The 26,335-nt window shown below is 42.5% G+C and overlaps 1 protein-coding gene across 1 annotated transcript in view; it reads right to left on the bottom strand.

Annotated features, from left to right (window-relative positions):
* Window positions 1-16,844: 16,844 nt before the first annotated feature.
* Window positions 16,845-26,335, bottom strand: part of midn (midnolin) — a 35,425-nt gene continuing 25,934 nt past the window's right edge. The window contains 1 exon segment of the mRNA XM_073068268.1: window positions 16,845-19,952. Within this exon segment, the coding sequence (XP_072924369.1) occupies window positions 19,690-19,952 (263 nt within the window). The 3' untranslated portion in view covers window positions 16,845-19,689.

The following is a 26,335-nucleotide window of genomic DNA, read 5'->3' as shown; positions in this document are numbered from 1 at the left end:
GTCTGGCCATTCTCCTCCTGACCTGTCTCATTAACAAGGTATTTCCCCCACAGAACTGCTGCTCCCTGGATGTTTTTGTGTTTTGGATAAACTCTGGAGACTGTTGTGCATGAAAATCCCAAGAGAATGGGAGTTTCTGAGATACTCAAACCACCCCATCTGGCACCAGCAATCATTCCATAGTCAAAGCCACTCAGATCACATTTCTTCCCCATTCTGATGCTTGTTCTGAACAACAACTGAACCTCTTGACCATGTCTGCATGATTTTATACATTTGCATTGCTGCCACATAAACCGGCTGATTAGATATTTGTATAACAAGTAGGTGTACAGGTGTACCTAATAAAGTGGCCACTAAGGTATGGCTTTAATTGATTTTAGACGACTTATAGTCTGCTCCAGTTGCCTGGATTTTCCTGCCACAGAACCTTTTACAAAATCTGAACAATTTCCTTAAAGGGAAAGCAGTATTAATAGATAAACAGCTTCATTGCATACCTCACACCTGAATACTCCAATAACATGATGACACAGAAGGTAATCTAGTATTAATGAAAATTGTCCTCTGCAATGAACGGAATATTTTTTTGACATGATTAACATGACACACAAATTGTTCCCTGCAGTAAACAGAATGGTTTTTTTAAAAACCTGACACAGATTGAGACTGAAACCATCAGAAGACTATCACTGCCACCATGATAGTGTGCACAGTATGTCAATATTTATAAGTACAACCAAGAGAGTGTGTCAATTTCTCAAGGGGGTCTCTACAGTGAAGAGCTGGAAGCCTGTACTCTGACCTGCTGCTGAGCAGTAATATCCAAGTGACTCACTCAATCACTTACGGCACAAATAATAGGAAAAACCTGGTGATATTTGTTATGCCTAACAGCCACCCGTCCAGCAGAAAATGTTAGGAGCACTCAACTGGTGAGACGGCACACATGGAAAGAAAACTGTTAACATTTTGGGTTAAAGACCCATGAAAATTTTTAAATCTGTTTCTCTTTCCATGGTTGCTGGATGGCCTGTTGAGTGATTCCAGTGTTTTCTGTTCGTATTTCAGATTTCCGACATCTGGACTTTGTTTTACGGTTTTCATTGAGCTATCACTAGAGTAAGACAATGGCCGGGGTTTGATGCCTGCTGCTGTCTGTAAGAAGTCTGCACGTTCTCCCTGTGAACACGTGTGCTTCCTCCCACATTAATAAGTTGTGGTTTAGCCAGAAGCATGGCAACACCTACTCAGCCCAATCCTTACTAATTTGATTTGTGGTAAATGACACACTTCACTGGACACTTTGATCAGAATTGGAATCTGGTTTATTATCACCAGCATGTGACATGATGTACATGTGAGAAAGAAAGCTAACCTTTATCTTGATCATCTTTATAACTCTTCTTTCAGTTGACCACAAGCGTGAAAAGAACCTGCAGATGCTGGAAATCCTAAGTGACACACGCAAAATGCTGGAAGAACTCAGCAAGCCAGGCAGCATCTATGGAAAAGAGTAAACAGTCAATATTTCAGGCTGAGCCCCTTCAGTAGGACTGTTAGCTTTCGGTTATCGGCTGGTTGCTGATCAGTTTAAAGCACACATTAAAATCAACCAGTTTTGAGAGGTTTGACTCTGATGAAGCGTTTACAGATAAAATGTCTATCCGTTTGCTCTTTTCACAGATTCCGCTTGACTTGCTGTGTGCTTAGATAATTTTCTGCTTCTATCACACCAACTGATAATGCAGTGTCCCCATAATATCTGAAAGCTCAAACATAACTCTCATTGACCCAGCCTATATCAAATGAGTGTTCAAGAGTTCTATGTTCAAGTACAAGTTCATGTTTATTGTTATCAAAGACATTGACACACACTGGGTATAAAATGCCATAAACTTTACTTTGCATTACGTACGTGGACAAACACAAATTTACATAAATTACTCATAATTTACACACATGCAAAATAAACAACAAAAACAACGCTGATGCAAGATAGAGACCAGAAAAATTTCATAGAATTTGAGGTGGTATTGATGTTTTTCAGGTCACATCAAGAACCTGATGGAAGTGGAGAAGAAGCTGTTGTTGAACCTTGAAGTAGTTTTATACCCAGTGTGTGTCAATGTCTTTGATAACAATAAACATGAACTTGTACTTGAACATAGAACTCTTGAACACTCATTTGATATAGGCTGGGTCAATGAGAGTTAAGTTTGAGCTTTCAGATATTATGGGGACACTGCATTATCAGTTGGTGTGATAGAAGCAGAAAATGATCTAAGCACACAGCAAGTCAAGCAGAATCTGTGAAAAGAGCAAACGGATAGACATTTTATCTGTAAGCTCTTCATCAGAGCTCAAATCTCCCAAAACTTCAGGTTCCTGCACCTCTGGGTGACGACGACATCGAGAAGAAGACGTGGCACTGATGGCAGAGGTCCCAGATAATGGTTGTGGTATCTGCTTTTAGGCTTTTGTATCCTCTTTCTGATATACTCCACCTACCTCAGACATTCTCTCTTCTGCCCAGTGGTAGAGGGGAAAAAGACCCAGGGTAAATGGGGCCTTTGATTATGCTGGCTGCTTTCCTGAGGCAGCGTAGACAGTGTCCATAGAGGGGAGGCTGGTTCCTGTGACGTGCCAAACTGTCTCCACAACTCTGCAGTTTCTTGCAGTCATGTGCAGAGCAGCTGCTAGTCCACGCTGTCAAGACAGTTGCTTTCTGTGGTGTATCAATAAAAATTGATAAGAGTTGATAGGTTATGCTGAATTTCTTTATATTGTTTAAACGGTGTTTAAAGCAATCAGTCCAACTCAGTCCACCATTTACCCTATGACCTGTCTCTCTTAAAAAGATTATCCGATCCTTATCATTGTACTGTTTGTCAGAGCTGAGCTCATTTGTGTAAAGTAACTACAACATTACAAGCTCAAACACCAAAACAGTGCCACTCTCACCGTGGGATGTCCAAAAAGGAATGTAAAAGATGCCAAGGATTTTCTCCATTAATTTCCCTATTTCTCTCTGTTCTGTAGAAATGTTGTCTGTTGCTCACAACTTTGAACTGTTGAGGTTTCCCTCAACGTTCAAAGCAAATTTATTATCAAAGTACATGAATGTCACCATATAGAATCCTGAGATTTATTTTCTTATGAAGATACTCAATGCATCCATAACTCAGTAATAACCATAATACGAGAGACCCCAGAAACCTGGGTGTTCAATCAGAGTGCAAAAGGCAACAAACCGTTCAAGTACAAAAAGAAATAAATAATAATAATAAATAAATGAGCAATAAATATCAAGAACATGAAATGAAGAGTCCTTGAAAGTGAGTCAATAGGTTGTGGGAACATTGTGGGTAAGTGAAGTTGAGTGATGTTATCCACTTTGGTTCAAGAGTCTGACGGTTGAGGGGTAATAACTGTTCCTGAACCTGGTGGTGCGAGTCCTGAGGCTCCTGTACCTTCTTCCTGATGGCAGCAGTGAGAAGAAAGCACGGCCTGGGTGGTGAGGTCCCTGATGATGGATGCTGCTTTACTGCAAAAATGTTTGGTGTAAATGTGTTCAATGGTTTGGAGGGCTTTACCCATGCTGGACTGGGCCAGATCCTACTTCTGTAGGATTTTCCATTCAAGGGCAGTGGTGTTTCCATACTAGGCAGTGATGCAGCCAGTCAATATGCTCTCCACCGTACATCTATAGAAGTTTGTCAAAGTTTTAGATGTCATGCTGAATCTTCACAAACTCCTAAGGAACTCGAGGCACTGCTCCACTTTCTTCATAATTGCACTTATCTGCTGGGCTCAGGACAGGTCCACCAACAAATTTAAAGTTGTTGATCCTCTGGTGAGGACTGGCTCATGGACCTCTGGTTTTCTCTTCCTAAAGTCAATAATCAACTCCTTGGTCTTGCTGACATTGAGTGAGGGGTTGTTGCTATGTCACCGCTCAGCCAGATTTTCAATCTCCCTCCAATATACTGATTTGTCACCACCTTTGATTTAGCCTATGAGAATGGCGTTGCCAGCAAACTTAAATATGGCATTGGAGCTGTGCTCGGCCACACAGTCTGCAAATTTTCACCTCCTCCGCTTTGAGGATATGCAGACCCTATCTGATTTCTGACTCCCCGTAGTAGTGAGTTGCCTTTCACTCTGGCAGCTAACTATAGCAAGTAGAATCAAGGATTGGGCTGAGGGATTATAAGTCATTGGTCAGACGACACTTGGTATATTGTGAGCAGCTTTGGAAGCTTATCTTAGAAAGGATGTACTGGCATTGGAGAGGGTCCAGAGGAAGTTCAAGAGAATGATCCTGGAAATGTCAAGGTTAATATAAGAGGAGTGTTTGATGGAGTTTAGAAGAATGAGGGGGAAATCTCATTGAAATCTATCAACCATTGAAAGGACTAGATAGAGTGAATGTGGAGGAGGAATAGAGGGGGAAATCTAGGATCAGAGGGTACAAATTCAAAATAGAAGGACGTCCCTTTAGAACAAAAATGAGCTGAAATTTCCTATGCCAGAGGATGGTGAGTCTGTGGAATTCATTGCCACGGAAGGCCGTGGGGGCCAAGTCATTGGATATATTTAAAGTCGAGGTTGATAGTTTCTTAATTAGTAAAGACATCAAAGTTTACAAGAGAACGCAGGAGAATGGGGTTGAGAGGTATAATAAATCAGCCATGTTGGAATGGTGGAGCAGACTCGATGGGCTGAATGGCCTAACTCTGCTCCTATGTCTGATGATCTTATGGTTTTATAGATCAACTTCATTCCCCATATATATTTATGTGTATTAGGAGTTTGTTGTGTTGGGTTGGCAGGGCATGAAACAAAAATAAAAAACATCCAACAATTTTAAAGGATAAAAAGACATAAAAATAATTCAGAGGTTAAAGTATGGATATGGAATAAAATGTGCATAAATACATAAATACCAGCATGTATTTAGTATATAAACAGTATTATAAAGTGTCATTTAAAATGTTTACAATGCAGTGACTGACGCCCAATAATAAGACTTGTAATGGAAACAAAAACCAACACCTTTGTTTCCGTATTTACTTCTGACAATTCAGATCCGCATTACCCCGATAACAACTGCTCCGCAATTGTGTGGGTCGACAGGAAAGTGCATGGAGCTCTCAAAGCACTAGTGCAAATCACAGACGTGACCTGTTTACGGCCTCCCACCGTCAGTGGGATGGGAGCTAGAGCATCAGGTCAGAAAGTGGAGGGACGGGGAGGAAAGTAGATGTCAGCGTCAGTTTAAAAACCGGCAGGAGCAGAGTAATAGATATGATGGGACAGATATCTTGAAATGTGTGTATTGTAGGAGTACTGTGAGTAAAGGTGATGAACTTAGAGCATGGATCAGTACATGGAACTATAAAGTTGTGGCCATTACAGACGATTACTGTAGTTGAGACAGGGACAGGAATAGGTGCTTAATGTTCCAGGGTCTCAATGTTTTAGAAAAGATAGAGAGGAAGGTAAAGGAGTTGTGGGAGCTACACTGCTAATCAGAGGGAATATCACAACTGCCCTCAGAGGGGCATAATGGAGACTCATCCACTGAGCCTATATGGGTAGAACTCAAAAACAGGAAAGGGTGCAGTCACTCTGATGGGATTCTACTACAGATCGCGCCCCCTCCCCCCCGCCCCCAGTGGCCACTGGGACACGATGGACGTTGGTAATATAAGTAAGGTTCATTGGCAAGACTGATGACAGGGGAGCAGTGAGGCCTCGGTTTTTGTGCAGACCAGGCCTTCATGCCGTGGCATTGTCTGTTACAGCCACCCAGGGGAGGAAGCACCAGATGCAGCGTGGGAGGAAAGAGAGGCGCAGAAGGAACACTGGCCCCTTCAGGCTGGACCTCCCGTCAGTGCTGTTGTCCCGTGTTCACTCCCTAGAAGGAAAACTGCCTTCATCTGTAGCTGATCCTGAGTGAGATGAGGAACTGCTATGTGCTTGTTCTTGCAGAAATGTGGCTCCAGGACAACATCCGATGCATTATCAATCTTCAGGCCATGCCACTCAAGGGTCTGATGCTAATATTATTCTGTGACCATGTGCTATTGTAACTTTATGTGCTGTGTTTTTCACCTTGGCCCTGGAGGAATGATGTTTTATTTAGCTATGTATTTTGACCTTGTATATGGTTAAATAACAATTACACTTGAATGTGAACTTGAAATTCAACTTGAACCATGAGGCTTGGAAGAAGATGAACTTCTTCAAAGGTTCAAAGGTACATTTATTATCAAAGCATGTATCCATATACAACTCCGAATATTGTATTCTCCAGATAGCCATGAAACAAAGAACATGAAAGTTGTTCAGAGAGACACATCGGACCCCCCCCCCCATACAAAAAAGAAAGGCATCTCAATCATCAACTCCCCCCCAAAACCCTACTTCCCTCACACAAAATGGAACCGGAATAGCTACCCCCAGAAAACAACCCCTCCCAGCACAAACAAAGCTAACAGAACTTCAATTCCCAAACACCTTCCTCTCGCTCAACAAAACGGAAAAGGAACGGGCGATAAAAAGACACAAAATATAAAAAGCACAAGTCTGAAAGAAGCCCACACACCATAAATGCAATAGTTCAGTCCATACACGCATAACCACGATATCACTGACGTTCATCGAAAGAGAGGGACACGGTATGAGGCCGAGAGGCCTACCTGCCTGCATAGTGAGCCACACAGCGATAGGCTACTCTCAGTCTCCTTCTCTGGCAGCGATCACAAGGCAGGCAGTCAGCTCTGAAACTCTTGCTCACCACCTGCATTCGCCTCAGTATCTCAATCTTTCTCAACGCTTTAAGTAGCAAAATGAAGTCGAACATCAGCCTGCACCCCGCCTCGAAGTTTCTTCACATCGAGGCCATCCGAGTATGCGCTCACCTCCCGGAATCTTCTCGGAGACAGCAAAGCACTGGATCGCTCAAACAACCTCCAAACTGTAAATCACAGGCTCCAATAGCAGTTTGTTAAAATGCATCTACCCCAGAATATACTGGTGCAATTCTACACTGCCATCACAGAGAGCATCTTCACATCCGGCCATTACTGTCTGCTTTGGTGTGGCATCCTCTCACAGTATACAAAAACTACACCAAACTATCAGGTCATCTGAAAGGTCATTGGCTGCAGTCTACCATCACTGCAGGATTTGTATGTGTCCAGGACAAAGAAGTGGGGAGGAACTATCATTGTGGACACTCCCCACCCTGAAAATTGCCGTTTCCAAGAGCTCCCTCCTGGAAAGTGCTATTAGACTATTAAAACAAAAACTTCACCTCATCTTAAAAGTTTCTTTCCCCCGGCAGTTAATCTGATCAACCATTCTAGTTAACACCTCCCCACCCCCTCTATCTATTAACCCCATCACTGCACTGTAAACACTTTAAAGCACTTTTTATAATGCTGTTTACATTGGAAGTACATGCTGGTATTTATGTATTTATGCACTTTTTATTTCATATCTGCACTTTAACCTCCAACTATATTTCTTTATGGAGTATAATTCTTTGTAATTGGTGAATAGTGGTGTTTATTGTTGTATGTCACACACTGACCAACTGACTACAACTAGACCCAAATACATATAAATATATATAATAAATAAAGTTGATCCTTGATCCTTGACCCCTGGCCCCTGAAGCTCGCAGGCTGCAATTAGAAGTGCTACTAAGAATGTTTGCTGTTAGGAGAGTTGTCTAGCAAGGAGCTACATGACAAATTCCATATAATCATTTGTCACTATGGGCTTCTAATGGCAAAAACATTAGTAATTGGCTATTGCAAAGTTATCAGAAAAAAATAGCCCATTTCTTGGAGGCAGAAGGGAGAAGTGAGTACTATTGGTTTCACTTCTGTTCCCGATCCAGGAAGTACCACTCACCTGTTCCAAGGACATGATACTCAATGAATCACTTCTGTAATTGCCTCTCTTCCTTTTGTTTTTGGTCGTTGTGTATCAACAGGTACAACGGGTTCTTTTGGTTAACCTGCCAAACATTGAAAGACCTAGATAGAGTGGATGTGGAGAGGATGTCTCCTTTAGTGGGAGAGTTTAGTACTAAAGGGCATAGCCTCAGAATAAAAAGGATGTCCCTTCAGAATAGACAAGGAGGAATTTTTCTTTAGCCAAAGGGTAATGCATTTATAGAAGTGATTGCCACAAATTTCATTGGATATACTTAAAGTGGAGGCTGATAGATTTTTGATTAGTGAGAACGTCAAAGTTTATGGGGAGAAGGCAGGACGATGGGGTTGAGGGAGCAAAATAAATCTGCCATGATAGAATGACAGAGTAGATGTGATGGGTCAATTAGCCTAATTTTGTTCTTGTGTCTTTGGTTTGCTAATGGTCTTAGATTTATTTGTACAATATGGGCTTCACAAGCAAGACCAACTGCTTTTGCCATTGTGGTGAGCCTTCTAGATCCAGGTCGTGCCATCTTCTCTCAGCTGCAATCAGGCAGAAGGTACAGGGGCCTGAAGTCCTACATCACTAAGTTCAAGCACAGCCACTTCCATTCAACCATTTGCAGACATCCCATCTCTCCCGGAAGTTCCAGGAGTCTCCCGCAAATTGATAGCGGCTCCCTGATGTCCGCAAATTATATACAATATCCCGGAATTTGATTTTTTTGACAGTGAGCGAACGGGGGAGAGGGGACAGAGAAGTTTAACAGGTGTCATTTGTTCATTAGCATAGCTAACGTTATTTAACCTAGCTGGCTAGCTGCTAAGGAGCTACTCTGTTGCAGACATCCCACCTCTCCCGGGAGTCTCCCGCAAATTGCTGGTAAATTCATTTCATCCCTGAAATGAGTTTTTGCAGGGTGGGATGTCTGCATTTGGTTCTTGAACCAACCTGCACAATTGTGCTGGCATTGAACTGGGTCCAGAGGAGGATCACGAGAATAACCCCGGGAATGAAAGAGTTAATGTATGAGGCACATTCGATGGCTCTGGGCCTGTACTTACCGGAGTTTAGAAGAATGGTGGGGGGTTTCTCATTGAAACTTATTAAATATTGAAAGGTCTAGATAGAGAGGAGGGGATGGATCCCATAGTGAGGGAGTCTAGGACCAGAGGGCACAGCCTCCAAATACATGAACGTCTCTTTAGAACAGAGATGAGAAGGAATTTCTTTAGCCAGAGAGTGGTGAATTCATTGCCGCAAATGGCCATGGAGTTCAAGTCATTGGGTATATTAAAGCAGAGGTTGATGAGTTCTTGATTAGTAAGTGCATCTAAGGTTACGGGGGTGGGGGGGGGGTGGAGGAACAGATCAGCCATGAGAGAAAGGTGGAGCAGACTTGAATGGCCAATTGGCCTAATTTTGCTCCTATATTTTATGGCCTTATGGACAACTCTATCACTACCTCGGTGCAGCAACATTATGACCACTTTGCACAACAATGTTCTTTTATCTGTTCTAATTGTATTCTTTCTTGTAAAAATTGTATATAATTTATCTTTTTCTTGTGACTGTTCTGATGTGATGTTCCTGTGATGGTACAGCAAGTAAATTGTTTTTGTTGCATCTGTGTACACATGAACGTACTTGTGCAAACGACAATAAATTCAACTTTGACTTTAAATAATTGCAGTCAATGTGGTGAAAGTAATTCCCCTTTACAGCAGAGTAGGAAGTTCCATGGTTTAGACCCAACAGCAATGAGGGAACCGCAATAAGTGTTCAAACCACCACATTGTGTGACTTAAAGAGTCAATGTCCCGGGCCAAGACCCATCATCAGGACCTTATGAAGGGTCTCAGCCTGAAACATTGACTCTTTATTCTTCTCCATAGATGCTGCCTGACCTGATGAGTTCCTCCAACAGTTTGTGTGTGTTATTCTGCAGGATATTGTGTGTGAGAGAGTGAGAGTGGAAGAGAGAGAGAGTGAAAGAGAGTGAGAGTGTGAGAGAGTGAAAGAGAGAAAGAGTGAGAGAGAGTGAGAGAGTGAGAGTGTGAGAGAGTGAGTGAAAGTGTGAGAGTGTGAGAGAGTGAGAGTGAGATGTATCCTTCAAAAGTTTTGTTTGCATAGTGCCTCTCATTGCAAGGGTCAGGCTTGGAGCCAGCGAGGCGATTCAACTGATCTACCCAAAGAATGGGGTGGATCAGAGTTCATTTCTAGGTGGAAAACACCACATATTGTTAATCAGCACCACTGTCATGAGAATGACCCCAGTAATGAAAGAGTTAATGTATGAGGAGCATTTGATGGCCCTGGGCCTGTACTTACTAGAGTTTAAAAGAATGAAAGGGGTGGGGAGGGTTCTCATTGAAACTCATTAAATATTGAAAGGCCTAGATAGAGTTGGGAGGAGGAGATGGATCCTCTGGTCCAGGCAGGGCCAAAGGGCATAGCCTCAGAATACATGAACGACTCTTTAGAACAGACTATGTGTCCAACTTCCAATTATAGCAGAGAATACAAATGAATATCTAGTCAGATCAAAATCTGGCTTGGCTCTGAGGCCTATGATTAAACACTGCTGAGTCTCCCTGTAGGTTTTCCAATTAACAATGGCCACACAAGCAAAACCAGATTGCTGACAGCCTTGGAATAATATTCCAATAATATCACAATACCTTTGGAGCAGGAAGTATAAGAAATTAGGAACAAAATAAAACTGAATTGCGTTAGCTTCCTATACATCACTGCCTGGTATGGGAACTGCACCTCCCTTAATCGCAGGCCTCTGCAGAGAGTGGTGCGGACAGCCCAGCCCATCTGTAGTTGTGAACTTCCCATGATTCAAGACATCTACAAGCACAGGTGTGTAAAAAGGGCCCGGAGGATCATTGGGGACCCGAGTCACCCCAACCACAATCTATTCCAGCTGCTACCATCCGGGAAGCAGTACCGCAGCATAAAAGCCAGGACCAAAAGGCTCCAGGACAGCTTCTTCCACCAGACCATCAGACAGATGAACTCGTGCTGATTTGGGTGTACTCTATATTACATTGACTGTTACAATTATTATAAATCACTACAATTGCACATTGAGATGGAGATGTAACATAAAGATTTTTACTCCTCATGTACGTGAAGGATGCAAGAAATAAAGTCAACTCAATGCTTTAATGGGTATCGTGCATAAGTTATCATTCCCCCCTTCTCCACACATCCACTTGCCTTCTCCCTCACCTTGTTTCACCTATCACCTGACAACTTTTGCTCCTTCCTCTCCCCCCCCCACCAACCTTCCTATTCTGGCTTCTTCCCCCTTCCTTTCCAGTCCTGACAAAGGTTCTCGGCCCGAAGCATCGACTGTTTGTTCCGTCCTTAGATGCTGCCTGACTTGTTGAGTTCATCCAGCATTTTTGTGTGTTGCTCGAAAGTTCCTGCATCCGTAGAATCCCTTGTATTTAAATTGTTCTAAGAAGTGGGTTCCGATGGAAATGTAAATTAGACTTTTGCTTCCTAAAACTTATATACAACCGATCTCATTTTCATAGAAATCTGTACATCAACACTTCATATGCAAATAATTGATGCACACACTGTATAGAAACTATCTTAGACTAAGCCCTGAGAGAAATGACTTCCTCTACCAAATACGCTGAAAGGAAGATTTTTTTGTTTAAAAAGATAAATATTAGCCTTATTTGTCACATGTACATCAAAATATGCATTGTTTGCTTCGAATCAGCGAGTCCTGTGCTGAGGGCAGACTGCAACTGTCGCCACACTTCCGGCCAATGTAGCGGGTGGATTTTAGTACAATGTGCTGGGAAGCAGTTTCGCACCTAACGTTTCTAATCCAACAGCTGTTCAGAAACAGTTATTACCATCAACCACCAGGCTCCTGAACCAGTGTGGGCAACTACACCGAGGTTCAAAGGTTCATTTATTATCCAAGTATACAACTCTGAGTTGATGGCCACCAAACAAAGAAAACTATGAAAGTCATTCAATGAAAAACGTCATCCACCCCTGCACAAAAAAATACCCAAACTCGCCAATGACCATCAAACACCCTCCACGTGAAAAAACCTGCACAAACAGCAACAGGAACGTCAAACCCCCGACGCAGTAAACAAACAAACCAAACAGCAAGAACATCAGACCCCAAATCTCCCCCAGCACAATAAAAAACAACAAATCACATGAAATGGGAAAATGAAAGAACAGGCAAAAACACACAAAAAATAAGAGCCCAATTTGAACAACACTCTACAGTCCAAATCCGTAAATCGCAGAACTTTGGTAACATCCTCCAACAGAATCGAGGGAGAGAGAGGAAGAGAGAGAGAGAGAGAGAGAGAGAGACCACTCAAGTACAGAGGGCCTTTCCTTGGGAGCAACAAGCGAGCGATACAGACAGGCACCTTATCTGCTGTCAGCAGCAAACAAGAGATTGTCACAGCAGCGAGCAAGAGGCAGGTAGTTTGCGCTGAATATTCGCCTCAATGTTTCAATCTTCTTCTACGCTTTAATGGGTGAGAAATGGAGTCAATCATGGGCTCATGCCCCCATCTCTAAGCTTCTGCACCTCGAGGCAGCTCACCTCCTGGAATTTGCTCAAAGTCAGCAATGTGCTAGATCACTCAATTGATCTCCAAACTCTAAATTGCAGGCTCTTGACAGTTCTAGAAACACACTTAAGATTTAAAAAAAGATGTAGAAGAATTGAAGTATAAAGTTTTGTGGACTATCTAGATGTCCCCCAGGACAGTTGTTCACTGTTGCCACCTCAACCAGAAGTCGCTTACCTCAATGCTGAATTGATTCCACAACCTATGGACTCACTTTCAACGACCTGCAACTCAATATTATTTATTTACGTTTTTAATTATTTGCACATTGGTTGTTTGTCAATCTTTATGTTGTTTATCGTAAATTCTGTTGTAATTCTTTACTTTCCTGCAAAATGCCTGCAAGAAAACAAATCTCAAGAAAAGGCAGTGTATGGTGGCATGGAATATACTTTGATAATCAATTTACTTTGAACTATGAAGAACTTTAAATCCCAGTACAGCTGTGTGACTACCAGAGGGAAATAGATGATATCGCAATGCCAAGCTCCCATAGTCGGCGATCTTCTGGAACCTTCCCAACCTTTCTTATACCATTAAGCAAAGAGTCCATGGCCCCCAGGCTGGGAACCCCTTTTTCTAGATAAGTGTTAACCAATCCTCTGAACCTTTGCAACATGACATAATACACCTAAAGAAAGCTCCAAAATAGAAGTCCTTAACACATCAGTTATTGTATTAACAAAGTTATGGGATGGAAACACTACTAACTTAAAAATTATATGGCAAGACAATGAGATGAGGAGCACTTCGTCGGGGTGGTGCGTGTATGGAACAAGTTGTCAGCAGAAGTGGTGAATGCAGATTCAATTTCAACATTTAGGAGAAATTTAGCTAAGTACATAGATGAGAGGGTATGGAGGGCTATGGTGCAGGTGCAGTTCAGTGGGACTAGGCAGAATAATAGTTTGGCATGGACTAGATGGGCTGAAGGGCCTGTTCTGCACTGTAGAGCTTTGTGACTCCAAGATGATCAACTTTTACTTTTAAAGACTGGAATTCCAAAATAAATCATTGCATTCATGACTCGTAATCAGGAATTTGAAGCATGCCTGTGATAGTTGAGTAATAATTAGTCGTCTACCTTTATCAGACAAACTGAGATTATCACAACTTTCAGAAAATGGTCAGATAGAGGTAAGGTGTAATTACTTGTAAGAGATTTTTTGGCTCCAGTTCAATGAATGGAATTTGTGCATTTCCATGACTCCATGCTGCCCAAAAAAAGTGCAGTTCCAACTGGTCCGACTTGGTTCAAAGTGGAGTTTAACATAATCTGAGGGTGTTTGAATCCCATCTCCGAGTTAGGGCTGCAAATTCCATCGCAAAGAGTCAGGGGTTCTCTCTTTGGAGCGAAGGGCGAGATCGGACTTGAGAAGACACATAAGGTGATAAAAAGCATAGATAGAGAGGACAGCCATCATCATTTCAGCCCCAGAATGGCAGTGGCTAATACAAGCAGCATCATTTTAATGGGAATGGAGGAAAATATTGAGGGGGCGGTGACATGTCAGAGATATTTACACAGACAGTGGCACGTGCTTAGAATGCATGGCCAAATGAGGTAGTAGAGGTAGAAACATTCGGAACTTTAAAGGAACTCTTAGCTAAGCACATGGATAAAAGAAGAGTGAAGGATTATAGAGTTAAAATTGATCTTAGAGAAGGTTGAAAGGTCAGCACACCATGAGCAGAAGGGCCTGCACTGTACAGCTCTATGTTCTAAAATTCCAGTTGGCTAGACTTTGCAGGTTTGTAACAGAGGTGTCCACACCAATGCTAAGTGGAAGGAGATTGTACATTCTCCCCACGGCCACCGGGGTTTCCTCCGAGTGCGTGTTTCCTCCCACAGTCCAAAGGCATTACGGTCATTGGTTATTGCAAGTTGTCCTGTGATTGCGATAGGGCTAATCTGGGGGTTGCAGCTCAAAGTCTGGTAGGGCCTACTCCACACTGTATCTCCATTTTAAAAAAAGTGACTGAAAACACTTCTGCCTCCTCACAAAATCTTCACCTAGAAGACATTACAGGAGATTCTTCAGAGGGATCCATTAATATGATAAATTCCCTGCCTTGGTTTTGGGGAATATCTGTTTACGTCAAGAATATAGCCAGGACAAACATCTAGGATTCTTCCCTTTGTCCTTGAAATACCTTGCAGAGCAAAGTTTGAAGCCTTCTCTGCAAGGTACTTTAAGGACGAAGGGAAAAACTCCAAACTGTTTGCCCTGAGCATGTCATTAATGGGGAAAAGATCATTTCCAAAATAAATTACATTTCAATCAAACCATCTAGTTTGCCCCATTTCCTGCTCCTCAGTGCACTCCCATATAATGCTGGCATGTTCCTAGTTAGGACAGTGATGCTGTTCTTCCATATTCTTGAGAGCAAAGATTTCATGATTTGTCCAATTTTACTTAAAGAGCTGAGGATCACAATCAAATCATTTAAAAAAAAACCTGGAGCAAGTGGTGGGATTAAGAGTAAATCAGAGAATTTCACTGAATAGAAGTACCTTCACTGTCAAGAACTTCTGGCCTCTTTTTGGTAACTTCAATAGGTACATTTAATGTCAGAGAAATGTATACAATATAAATCCTGAAATTTTTTCTTTGCAAATATCCACAGAAACAGGAAAGCCCCAAAGAATGAAAGGCAGTCAAGCGCCAGAACCCCAAAGCCCCCGCCAGCTTCGCAAACCCCCCCACCACCAAGAAAACATTGGTGCCCTCCAGCAAGCACTCAAGCATCAGTAAAGACACAGACTTGCAGAAGCCCGAAGACTACTTGTTCACTTGGTAATTCAACATACCACAGTTCACCCGGTAATTCAACATCTCTTCCTAATAAGGGAATAAGAGGTGTTCCCATTTCATAGTGAGAGGGAAGACAATAAACAACTAGCTGACTTATGATGTTAGGAGTCTGTTGCATTGCTTTTACCAAGCTCTGCGCCCAGAGAATTGGCACCAGAAAGGCTCAGGTTTCTGGACACAGCTCCCGATGTTCTGTGCTCTCCCATGATGCCTCAGTCTGGGGCACTGGCTTTGAATCAAAGCGTGTCCAGAGCCACGAAGATCTGGCAGCCTGAAGGATCGCTAGTCTTCCAGGTCACGTCCTTGGCATATCAAAAAGCAGCTGGTCATGAAGCCCGGAGAGCGGGCCCATTCCCGCAAAGAATGGAAGTCAAGAGTGCAGCTCCAGGTCAAGGTTTTCAAAAGAACCTTGAAAAGGAACAAAAAGATATCAAAGATAGAAATAGAGCCGTTTCGAAGACGCAAGCAGGAGATGCTGTTTAGTGCCATCTTGACTTTGCTCCTCCCTTTAGTGATGAATTATTTCTGTGGGTTTAATCTCTCTCCAAATATGATTATCACTATCATTATCAAAAAAGCCTGCAGCTTGTGAAAATCCAAAACAAAACGAAGCACAGGGAGAACTCAGCTGGCTAGGCAATACCAGGACAAAGAGAGATGCTCAACAGTTTGAGTCTAAAGGCTTGCAAAACCAAAACATCGACTGTTTGCTGATCAGTCAAAATTCTCCTGCATTTATGGTGTCCACGTTACTGTGATTTAATTGCCTATATATAAAAACTTGGGTAATAGGCATCCCATGGCAAATAAATCAAACAATGAAAAGCCCTCACTTTTGTCTTTGGATATCCATTTGAAAACACAGGAGAAATACCTTGTACCAGAAGAGATCGTCTTCCAAGAGGACCACAACCTGGTCATTGGGTTTGGAGGCTTGGAGAGCTATACTGGCTGGAGTCAGGGCCTTATGCTTTGGCTCTTGGTAGGATCACAGGGTAGTGGCCAGACTAAAGAGTGGCTCACAGATCCTCTTGGTTCAGGGGTTCAGCTCAGGTCCAACAGCCCTGGACTGGTAAAGCAAAAATTGTTACGGGAATGGCAATGAAGAATCCTTCTACATCTGAGCGTGATGGTATTCCCGAGTCTCCAGCTGAGACTTACGTGACTGACAGTACTGAAAACCAAGAGGAAGCTACTGATATAATGAAAGAAGCCCTGAACACCCCCAGAGATGGAGGACCTTCATTGCTGCCCTAAACTCCAGCAGTATAACAGGTAGTAAGTAATTAAGTGAGAAGAGCTGATGAGCTCCCCCACATTACCTTGACTGAAAATGTGAACGGTGTGTTTGGAAAGTAATCTTGTTGACAGAATTAAACAAAAACTAAGTAAAAAATTGAAGAGCGTCTCTGATAATAAAGCAACACACAAACATGAAAAGTATGTTTATCACCAACATTTGGTCTTTTATTATTATTTATACCTGTGGAGTTGTTTTTTTTTTCTCTCCAATGCTATACAAAAACCTAATACAAGTTTGTACATGTTCAGATTACCACATAACAACCAATTACTGTATGTCCCACAAACCATTGTCAAGTCCTAATGATACATGCATGTAAAGTTATCTACATACCAATACATAATTTACTGTTTTTCTGCTTCATTCCAATGCTTAGGATGACAATCCGTCAACCCTCTCGTCTTGCCAAGTGTATATGGCAGAGGTAAATGCAAAATCCCGAGTGACAATAATATTTTGGTTATATTTAACCAACCCCCAAACCCAAGTGAACTACAAGACCTATTCCATGTCACAATGAAATGTATTGCTTAGAATTATGGAAACTGGCGCAGATTCCACGGAGGAGATTGCATCAACCCTGGCCGTGTTCAAACTGTGACGTCGCTTTCCCCCCCCAGACTTTCAAAAGCACAAATAAATACCTAGTTCACAGTCACCATTTTGGTTTATAAATTAATACAGTCACAGTTGTGCTACACCAGCCTAGCTAGAACATTGTATTTTTAAAATTGGCTACAAGAATACAGAATATTTAAATGAGGTGTTCAGACAGTTAATCCTCACCAACAAATTGGTGAATTAATGCTTCTTTACGTTTTTTTTTAAAACCAGGATAGGGGCACAATGGAAAGCACACAGTACGAAGTCAGTTAAATATATATGTTTATATATATAAAAAACCTACAGTAAATACGAGCAGGAAGATCACAAACAGAAGTGGGATGTCGTAACGTGTGCCTAGTCACAAAGGTACAGGACAAGACAGGTCCACATGGTGCATCCTGATACACTACAATGGCCTTGCAGGGTCTTCACTGCACACGTAATGGAGGCACAGTCAATTTATGAAGCTTGGAGTAGAAGTGTCATAACATTCTTTGTACAGTAGCAAGCAAAAACAAGTCAATTCAATGACAAAGACAGGGAAAACACAGCGACAGTAGGAAGACAAAAAAAAGTGTGGAAGGGAGGTGCGGGGGACAAGGATGTAGCACTGGCCTTCTCATAGACTGTAAGTAAGAGCGTAGGCGGGATAGGGGGGAATTCTCCCAGCTGAGGCCAAGGTCATCGAAGCAGACTTGGGATCAAAAAGGCACTTGTGTTCCTGACACTGATGAGGAAGAGACTGGGTTGTGACATCACAGTATTGTAACGGCATGACCTTGGGCAACTTCAGACGATCTAAACTTATCGTCTCGGCAACCTTGTCAGATAAGTACAGAGCCAATTGTTTCTAAAACATATTTAAAAGAAAGAACACACCTCACACTCTGCATTTTGCACTGTGGTCAACAAATGGCACACATTCAAACTTCATTTCTAATTGGACCCCCACCGCAGAGCACCAGGCCGTCTGAACAGCCAGGTGCTGGATTTCAAGAGGGGTTTATGCATGCTTACACAAACAAGTTTGGATTTAAACACTCCACCACTTCCCACACCACACACACTCTTCTATCTGTGCACACACACCAAAATGCAACATCTGTTATCTAAAGAAAAGATAGGTGGGAATTTCTGACTATTATCTTGGGAAGTTAAAACTTGTACCATTGGACTAAATCATAGCACTCACATTGGGTTGAGCAAAGTAGGAACTTGTATGCCAACTCCAAGGCCTGCTTTATACCCAATACCTTTCTTCCCAGGCCCAAATCAACCCCCATTGTTTGGACACTCAACACCGACATAGTTTCCATTCACTGGTTAAATCCAGGATGTGGCTTGCCCAAAACAATAAGAGAAGTTGAATAATGGATCTTGCAAGTTATCTAGTCTACATTAGCTTGTACTGTATCACAAGTGCACCTCTAAATGATCTGGCTCAGATGTGTAAGGGGGGGAAAAAAAACCCAAGAAAGGTGTTTATTCTGCCTCGCCGTATAGAGAGTCCCAGCCCACTTCCCAAAACAGCAGGGTGAAGGTGACCGAATTTAACGTCACACTCTCACTGGAACAGTTCTGCTCATGTCCGCAATTTAACCCTTCCCCGCCTGACACCAGCCACCAACGAATAGGATGAAGAGCTATACCCACTGTTCTCATCTCCAAAGTCAACAGCTTCCACAGGGTCAGACACCTGTCGCCATGGACACATGCAGTCACCACTGGCTAAACTCACTCGAATGAAAGCTACCTGTCGTCACGCTGTTCATAATTGTGCAAAATTTCAGTAACTAAATGCTTTCAGAGTGTTGGTGAACAATGCTACATACAGTATTATTTATGGTTTTTAAAAAAAAAACTTCATTTATTTTTGATAGAAGTATAGACCACCCTCCTCAATGAGGCAAAGGAAGCATTTTTGAAATTGCAATGCTCCTGCTACCTCTGCGTGGAAAAAACAGTGCAACCATGGCAACAAGCAGCTTTACTGTGCAGCTTTTATCATCAAGAGGAGAGGCATTCTCATGTCCGTACATGCCAAGTCTTCTCCGGTATCTGTCATAATTGACCATTTTGTAAGGCAGCCGTTTGTTGCCACTGCAGACGCGCCAACTACTGTTTGTTAGATCCACGTAATCGTGTGACTTTCTCCACCCTGAACTGCAGACAGCGTTCGTGTTTTGTGGGAACTAAATGTTTATTTTTCCAGGTGTTCTGTCCTGATTTCAAGAGACCACATTTTAAACTCTCTCCCCATCTTCTGCAATATTCCACGTGCAGCCATGAGACGTCTGCGCAGAGTACATTTGGTCACTGAAATCGGAAGTGAAGTCCTGCTTTTGTTTTTAATATATATGCCCCTTGCCAGGTAGGTCTATGCCACGACAAACTCGGACTTGATATCAGCTTTGACTTCAGGCTTCCATACAGAGTCCTCAAAGTCCAAGTCTAGGCTGCCGTCGCTCGATACGCTGCTGTTACTGTTGGACCGGCTGGACTTGCGGTTGGGCAGCCACTGGTATGGCGCCCGGGCGTCTCTCCGAGCCTTCCTGCGCATTCGCTTCTGTTGCATCAGCAGCTGCAGGCGCTCCACTTTGCAGCGTGTGGCACGATTTTCCGTTTGTCTCAGTCGATCGCCTGAAATAAAAAGGTGAAATTGGTCAAGCAGCTATCAGGAATGTTGTCCTTTTTAATATACCAGATAGGAACATTGTTTCATAGCTGTGAGTTGCGATAACACTCAAATCATGAGGGGTATAGAATCTCAATGCACCCGAGGTTTGAGAAATTAAGAAGCATGGGTACTAACTTCAGACGAGTGAGAGAGAGAGAGAGAGAGAGAGAGAGAGAGAGAGAGAGAGAGAGAGAGAGAGAGAGAGAGAGGCAACTTTTTCCCCTCACCCAGAGGGGGTCCACAGAGGAAGTGGTGAGGCAGGTACATGGATGGGAAAGCTTTAGAGTGATGGGCCAAATGGAGATCTTGGTCACCATGGACAAGTCAGGCAGAAGGGCCTTTGTCCCTGTTATATGACAATGAAATGGATTTGAATTTAGATACGAAGATAGTTTTAAATTAATCATAATGACCACCAAATAGGCTTATACATTGGAATTAGTCAATTGTCCTCTATAGTTGAAATGCATCTGTTAGTCAATGACATTATATATAAAGTCTAATTATATTATTTTTAAATTATTATTACACCATGCCTCTGTTTTAGATGCTGACATACAGTACACGTACAGTTTACTTCAGTTAATTCTCAAGGCTACCTTGATGATAGTTCCCAACCACGCAGCCTCTAACAGAGAAGAGCCTGGGCGAATATCACATGACAGTGTCAACACTTGCAAATCACACTCCAGGTTGTACAGGCCCCAGCTTGTAAACACACTGCCACTCCTCTGTTGTCACCGGGTCTAAATCCTGCAGCTTTTAATCCAACAGTGCTGTGAGACACCTTCACCAGAGGGTCAGCAACAGTACAAGGTGACACACATCCACTTCCCCAAGGACACCCAGGGCTGGCTAATGATGTGTTGGGATTACCAGGGTTGCTTTTTTTGAATATAGTTGGAAAAGCAATAGATCAGTTTTACTCGCCACATGTGTGTGTGTAAAAACAGAAATGGCCAATACAAGGGGGCATAATTTTAAAGGCAATTGGAGAAAGTGAAGAGGGATGTCAGTTCTATACAGAGTGCCCTGTCAGGGGTGGTGGTAGAGACAGATACATCAGGGGCATTTAAGAATCTCAGAGACAAGCACATGTATGATAGGAAAATGGGAGGTTATGAAGGAGGGAAAGGGTTAGGTTAACTAGGTTAGAGCATCAGCACAACATTGGGAGGCAAAGGAGATGCACTGTGCTGCAATGTTCAGTCTTCTGTGAAATGCACTGTTTGCGTCAACCACCAACCAAGATGTGCCAGGGGCAGCCCGCGAGCATCACCACGCTTCCAGCGCCAACAGAGCATGCCCACAATTTACTAGCCTCAACTTGTACATCTTTGGAACGTGGGAGGAAACCTACACGCTCACCGGAAGAACATACAAGCTTTCTTACAGAGGACGCCAAAAATTGAACTCTGAACTCAGACGCCCCAAGCTGCAACTGTGGTGCCCCACTCTACCGACTCGCCTTTATTGACTGGGTTGCTTTTCCAGTATTGGCCTTTAACCTCGATGGAATATATTGGACCTAACTAGCTCCAGGGGGGTTAAAAGCCCAACTGTAAATGAGGGTACATTAGTAATAGAAAACCATTTCAAAGATCTTGCTACACCCCACTGAATGGAATTAAATAATACCAGTACATTAAGTGAAGTTCAATGCTCCATTAGAAGCTCATGGGAATTGTATTGATTAAATATCAGTGTAGTGCATTCATTCATTACCATGGGAACAGAGAGCTAAAGGTTATTCTTATAGCTCCTACAGATCTTTGACAAAATGCACAAGTTAATGAAAATTCAAAAAAGCCTCAACGTGCCCCAATGCCTCAACCCCACTAGGTCCACTTTCAATTTGATAGGACGTGGGGATGTGTTAATACCAGTTTCCAATTGCCTAGCCATTCCCTCGCCCCACTAATGTGCAAATGTTACCTTTTAGAAATATTGCATTAGTTTTCCATTATCTTTGAACAAGGAATTAATTAAGAAACTAATCTGGCATTTAGGAAAGCTTTTACGAATAATGCTTGGGCTGTTCTGTAGAATTATCCTGAGCTAATAGTCCAACACTTGTTTTCTGCAGTGACTCAGCTGGTTTCTTCACTCATCCTCAGAAGCCCAACATGGCCCAGGTGGAATTCAAAATAAAAAGCTGGGACAGCTTTGGGATCCTGCAAATCGGTTGCTACACCAGTGCAAGAGAAGGGAAGGACAATTTCTCCTGTTCTTAGTCAGCGTAACCACTGGGGAAGTGAAAAGAAAACACACGACGGCTGTGAGCCCAAGTACTCCGGAGGCCGAAGAGGCCTGCCTTGGAGTTGGAGGACTGCGTAGGTGGGAGGGACGGAAATTGTTTTGCTGTTGTTTTGTTGTGCTGAGCACTGTGGGCACGCTATGTTGACACCAGCATGTGTGACAACACTTGCAGGCTGTCCCCAGCACACCCCCAGGTGAGGTGGCTGTTAACACCAAACATGCATTTCACTGCATGTTTTGGTGTACACAAAAGGAATAAACTTGAATCTTGGATCCACAGTCTGCTTCTAAAAAGCAGCAGGTGTAACAATTAACACAAGACCAGTGCTAAGCCTAGCCCCAAGACTAACCAACAATTATTACAATAACAAGTCGAGCCAATTTATAAGCCAGTCAAGATAATGAAGGAGATCGTCACTTGTGGACCAGATCCCAAAGGAGTCAGGCACCATTTTCAGGAGACAAGGTGCTGCTCCCTTATATTTAAGTGCAGCCAAAATTAAAGTGTATTCCAATAAACACACACACACAAAATGCTGGGAGGAATTCCGCAGGGCAGAAAGCATCCATCGCCAGGACCGATGAAGGGTCTCGGCCCAAATGGTTAACTGTTCATTTCTCTCCTTCATTGTGGTCTGACCTGCTGAGTTCTTCCAGCATTTTGTGTGTGTGTTACTCTGGATTTCCAGCATCTGCAGAATCCCACGTCTTAGAAAGAAAGAGTTAACTTTTCAGGTGCTGGCGAAGAGTCCCAGACCAGAGATATCAACCATTTCTCTTTCCAAAGATGCAACCCGACTTGTATTCCCTGGTTTTATTTCAAATCATTTTCGAGATGCTGCCATTTTCACAAATACCCCAAGTAACTGAATGAACAAGAGCCACACCAGACAATTTTATCCGATTGCTTTAAGTGATGAGATACCTCATGTTTCACAAAATCATTTGCATCTAGCCGAGAAGACTGGCAAGATATTTATTCAAATATCCCAAATTCCTGAACTATGGGTTACAACTTCATGGTAAAGCTAGATGTTCGGCCAAGATCACCAAAATAAAACTCAAAACAGTGAAACTTCAGGTGTTGAAACTTTTGATTTGGATGAGATACAGTCTTTCTAAAATTATATACAATGACAGTTTCCTCCAGATGCAAACTGTGCCTGCTCCATTCAGCATCAGTTAAACTTGCTTAAAAAAAAAATTTCCTTTTTAAGCCACACAGGTTCAAAAAAAAACCTGATGGTATTTGATAAAGCACAATTGACACTAACATCTTTATAAACTATCATCCAGGCCATGCTCTCCACTCACTACTACTATTCGGCAGGAAATACAGGAGACTTAGGTCCCACGCAACCACCAGGTTCAGGAACAGTTATTACCCTGCAACCATCAGGCTCCTGAACCAGTGTGAATAACTTCACTCAGCTCAACGCCAAACCAATTCCACAACCTATAGATTTTTTTAAAATATTTGCATGATTTGTCTTCTTTTGCACATAGGCTGTCAGCCTTAGTTTAATGAGTTTTTCCATAAATTATGTTACCTTAAAATTTTTTTACTGTAAATGCCTGCACAAAAATGAATTTCAAGGTAGTAGTACAAGACCATAAAAGAACAGAATTAGCCCATCCTGCTTCACTATTTCATCGTGGCTGACCCATTTTCCCTCTCAGCTACTATCTCCTGCCTTCCCCGTTGTCCCTTCATGCCCTGACTAATCAAGAATCTTAAATACACCCAATGACTTGGCCTCCACAGCCACCTGCAGCAACGAATTCCACAGATCCACCACTCTCTGGCTAAAGAAATTGCTCCCCATCTCCATTCTAAAGGAACGCCCCTCTATTCTGAGGCCATGCCCTCTGGTTTTGCACTCTCCCACCACAGAAAATATGTACTTAGATAATAAAATTACTTCAAACTTTTGAACACCTGACAGTGGTGACAAAAAGTTCATGATCATCAGCAATCCAAGGACTGAAATATTCCTCAACACTGCTTAATCATTAGCAGCAGTTAAAACAATCCTTAGTGACTTCATATCCTTCAGATGTGCAATGTAAGAAGTCTGTGCGATTAATGTGCAAAAGTCAATGCGATTAGGACAAGACCCAATGTGCGTGCCGATGAATATACAAACGTATGAATGGTGGTGAGAGAGGAGGGGGTAAATGGGAAGGAAGTTATCACCTGCAATTATGCTTTTATTGCACTTTTGTCCTCTGCCAAGTGCACTCCAGCCTCAAAACAAGCAACCAAGGAGTTTCTGTGCACAGTGACAGCACAAGAACTGGTTAAAGTTGACAGGTGTTAATGTTAAGAGGCTATGGCTGTAGAGCAAATACCTGGAACAAGCACAGGGTGGAAACCACAAGGTATAGCACAGCTAAACCATATGCAAAGACCTACATCTTCCTGTCGCAAGCCGCCCACGATCTCCTCCTCCCCCGCACCCCACCCTGTGTGCTCTACCTTCCTTCCACGCAACTGCCTGCTGTGTGGGCGGAAAGAATGCAAATGCTGATAAAACTATTCCCTGCAGGCCCTCCACATCTGTCAGAGACAAAGCTGGTGAAAAGCATTTCATTGTCTCTTCTCCCCCCCACCCCCCTAAACTCCACTTCTCTGACCATTCAATTCCTTTCACCATTTCAGCACAGGCAAAAAAAACACACCCTTTGCAGGCATGTGAAATGCAAACTAAAGTCAAAATTGGCTGCATTTTAAAATACAGGCAATTTAACTTTTCTATGGGGCACACTTCAGGTAAACAAGCAATTTTTTCCCTCTTGCAAAGGCCCCACTTTCTCTTCCTTATTCTATTTCTGAAAATCTTCAAATGTGCGCAATGATAAAGTATTTGCAATTTCCAAACTGTGGCAGTACAATTTGCTTAACTCTGGGGCAGTCAGAACCTAATTGTTAAAGGGACCTTACATCTTAAGAATCTCTCCCCCACATTCAAATTTATAATTAAAATATAAATTTTCACTGGAGCAGATAATTCACCTTTATGTAGCACTTCAGGAATAGCTTCTTCCCCTCCACCATCAGATTTTTGAGTGGACAATGGACTCATGAAGACTACATCAACACTTTCTTGCTCTTTTTGCACTAAATTAAATTTGCTAAATATATACTTATTGTAGTTTATAGAATTTTTATTATGTACTGCTACCATAAAACTCATTTCACGACATATGTCAGTGATATTAAATCTGACTCTGAATCTATTGGACTTCTCTCAAGTCAGCCTAGGTCTGTGATATCTATAAATAAAGTGCCACTGGCATGGGCACACGGTTTGTTGTCATTGCACTGGGGGGGGGGGGGGGGGGAAATCACAGCCATCTGCCATTTCTTAATCTGCAAACATTGCCTCGAGGTCTACTATCAGAGGCAGTTGGTACAAATGACGTTTCACATGATTTGGGAATTGGACTCTGTTTCTTTACCACTGGGTTTAATGACCTGACTATTCTTGTAATTGCAAGTTTTGCTACCGATTGCAACAACAAAGACTGACACAATCAAGTTTATTGGAAGTGATTCATTTACGTGCCCTTAGGATATGGAATCTGGTACCATTATGGGTTACTGCAATGGATTTCGTCCTACGGTTCACCCCTCACCAACTGCTTAAAATCCAGGTAGACACAAACAAAACTTCCTTGTAGAGGGCAGGGTCCAAAGAACAGTCTCTACCAAATGCACCTGCAGAAATACTGATGTGGAAGAAGTGTTGCTTGGGTCACACAAGGGAAACACACATAAAATGCTGGAGGAAATCAGCCAGTCAGGCAGTATCTATGGGGAGGAATAAACAGTTGATGTTTCAGGCCAAAACCCTTCATTAGGACTGCTGAGTTCCTCTAGCATTCTGCATGCATTGCTCTGGATTTCCAGCATCAGCTGTATCTCTTAGGGTTAGGTCACACAGAGGTACTTTCTGAAATACACAAAGCTCCAGGTTTGGTAAGATGCAAGATCTGAGGTCACAAAAAAAAATTGTGCAAGATAGTGGATTAGGTTTGAGTTAAATATTGTTGGAAGGTAGTGGAGGAGGAAACTAGTAGACAA

Source organism: Hemitrygon akajei, chromosome 16 (genome assembly GCF_048418815.1).
Source record: "Hemitrygon akajei chromosome 16, sHemAka1.3, whole genome shotgun sequence".
Taxonomy (NCBI): domain Eukaryota; kingdom Metazoa; phylum Chordata; class Chondrichthyes; order Myliobatiformes; family Dasyatidae; genus Hemitrygon; species Hemitrygon akajei.
The sequence above is the reverse complement of the archived record's forward strand: the minus strand, read 5'-3'. Positions and strand labels throughout refer to the sequence as shown.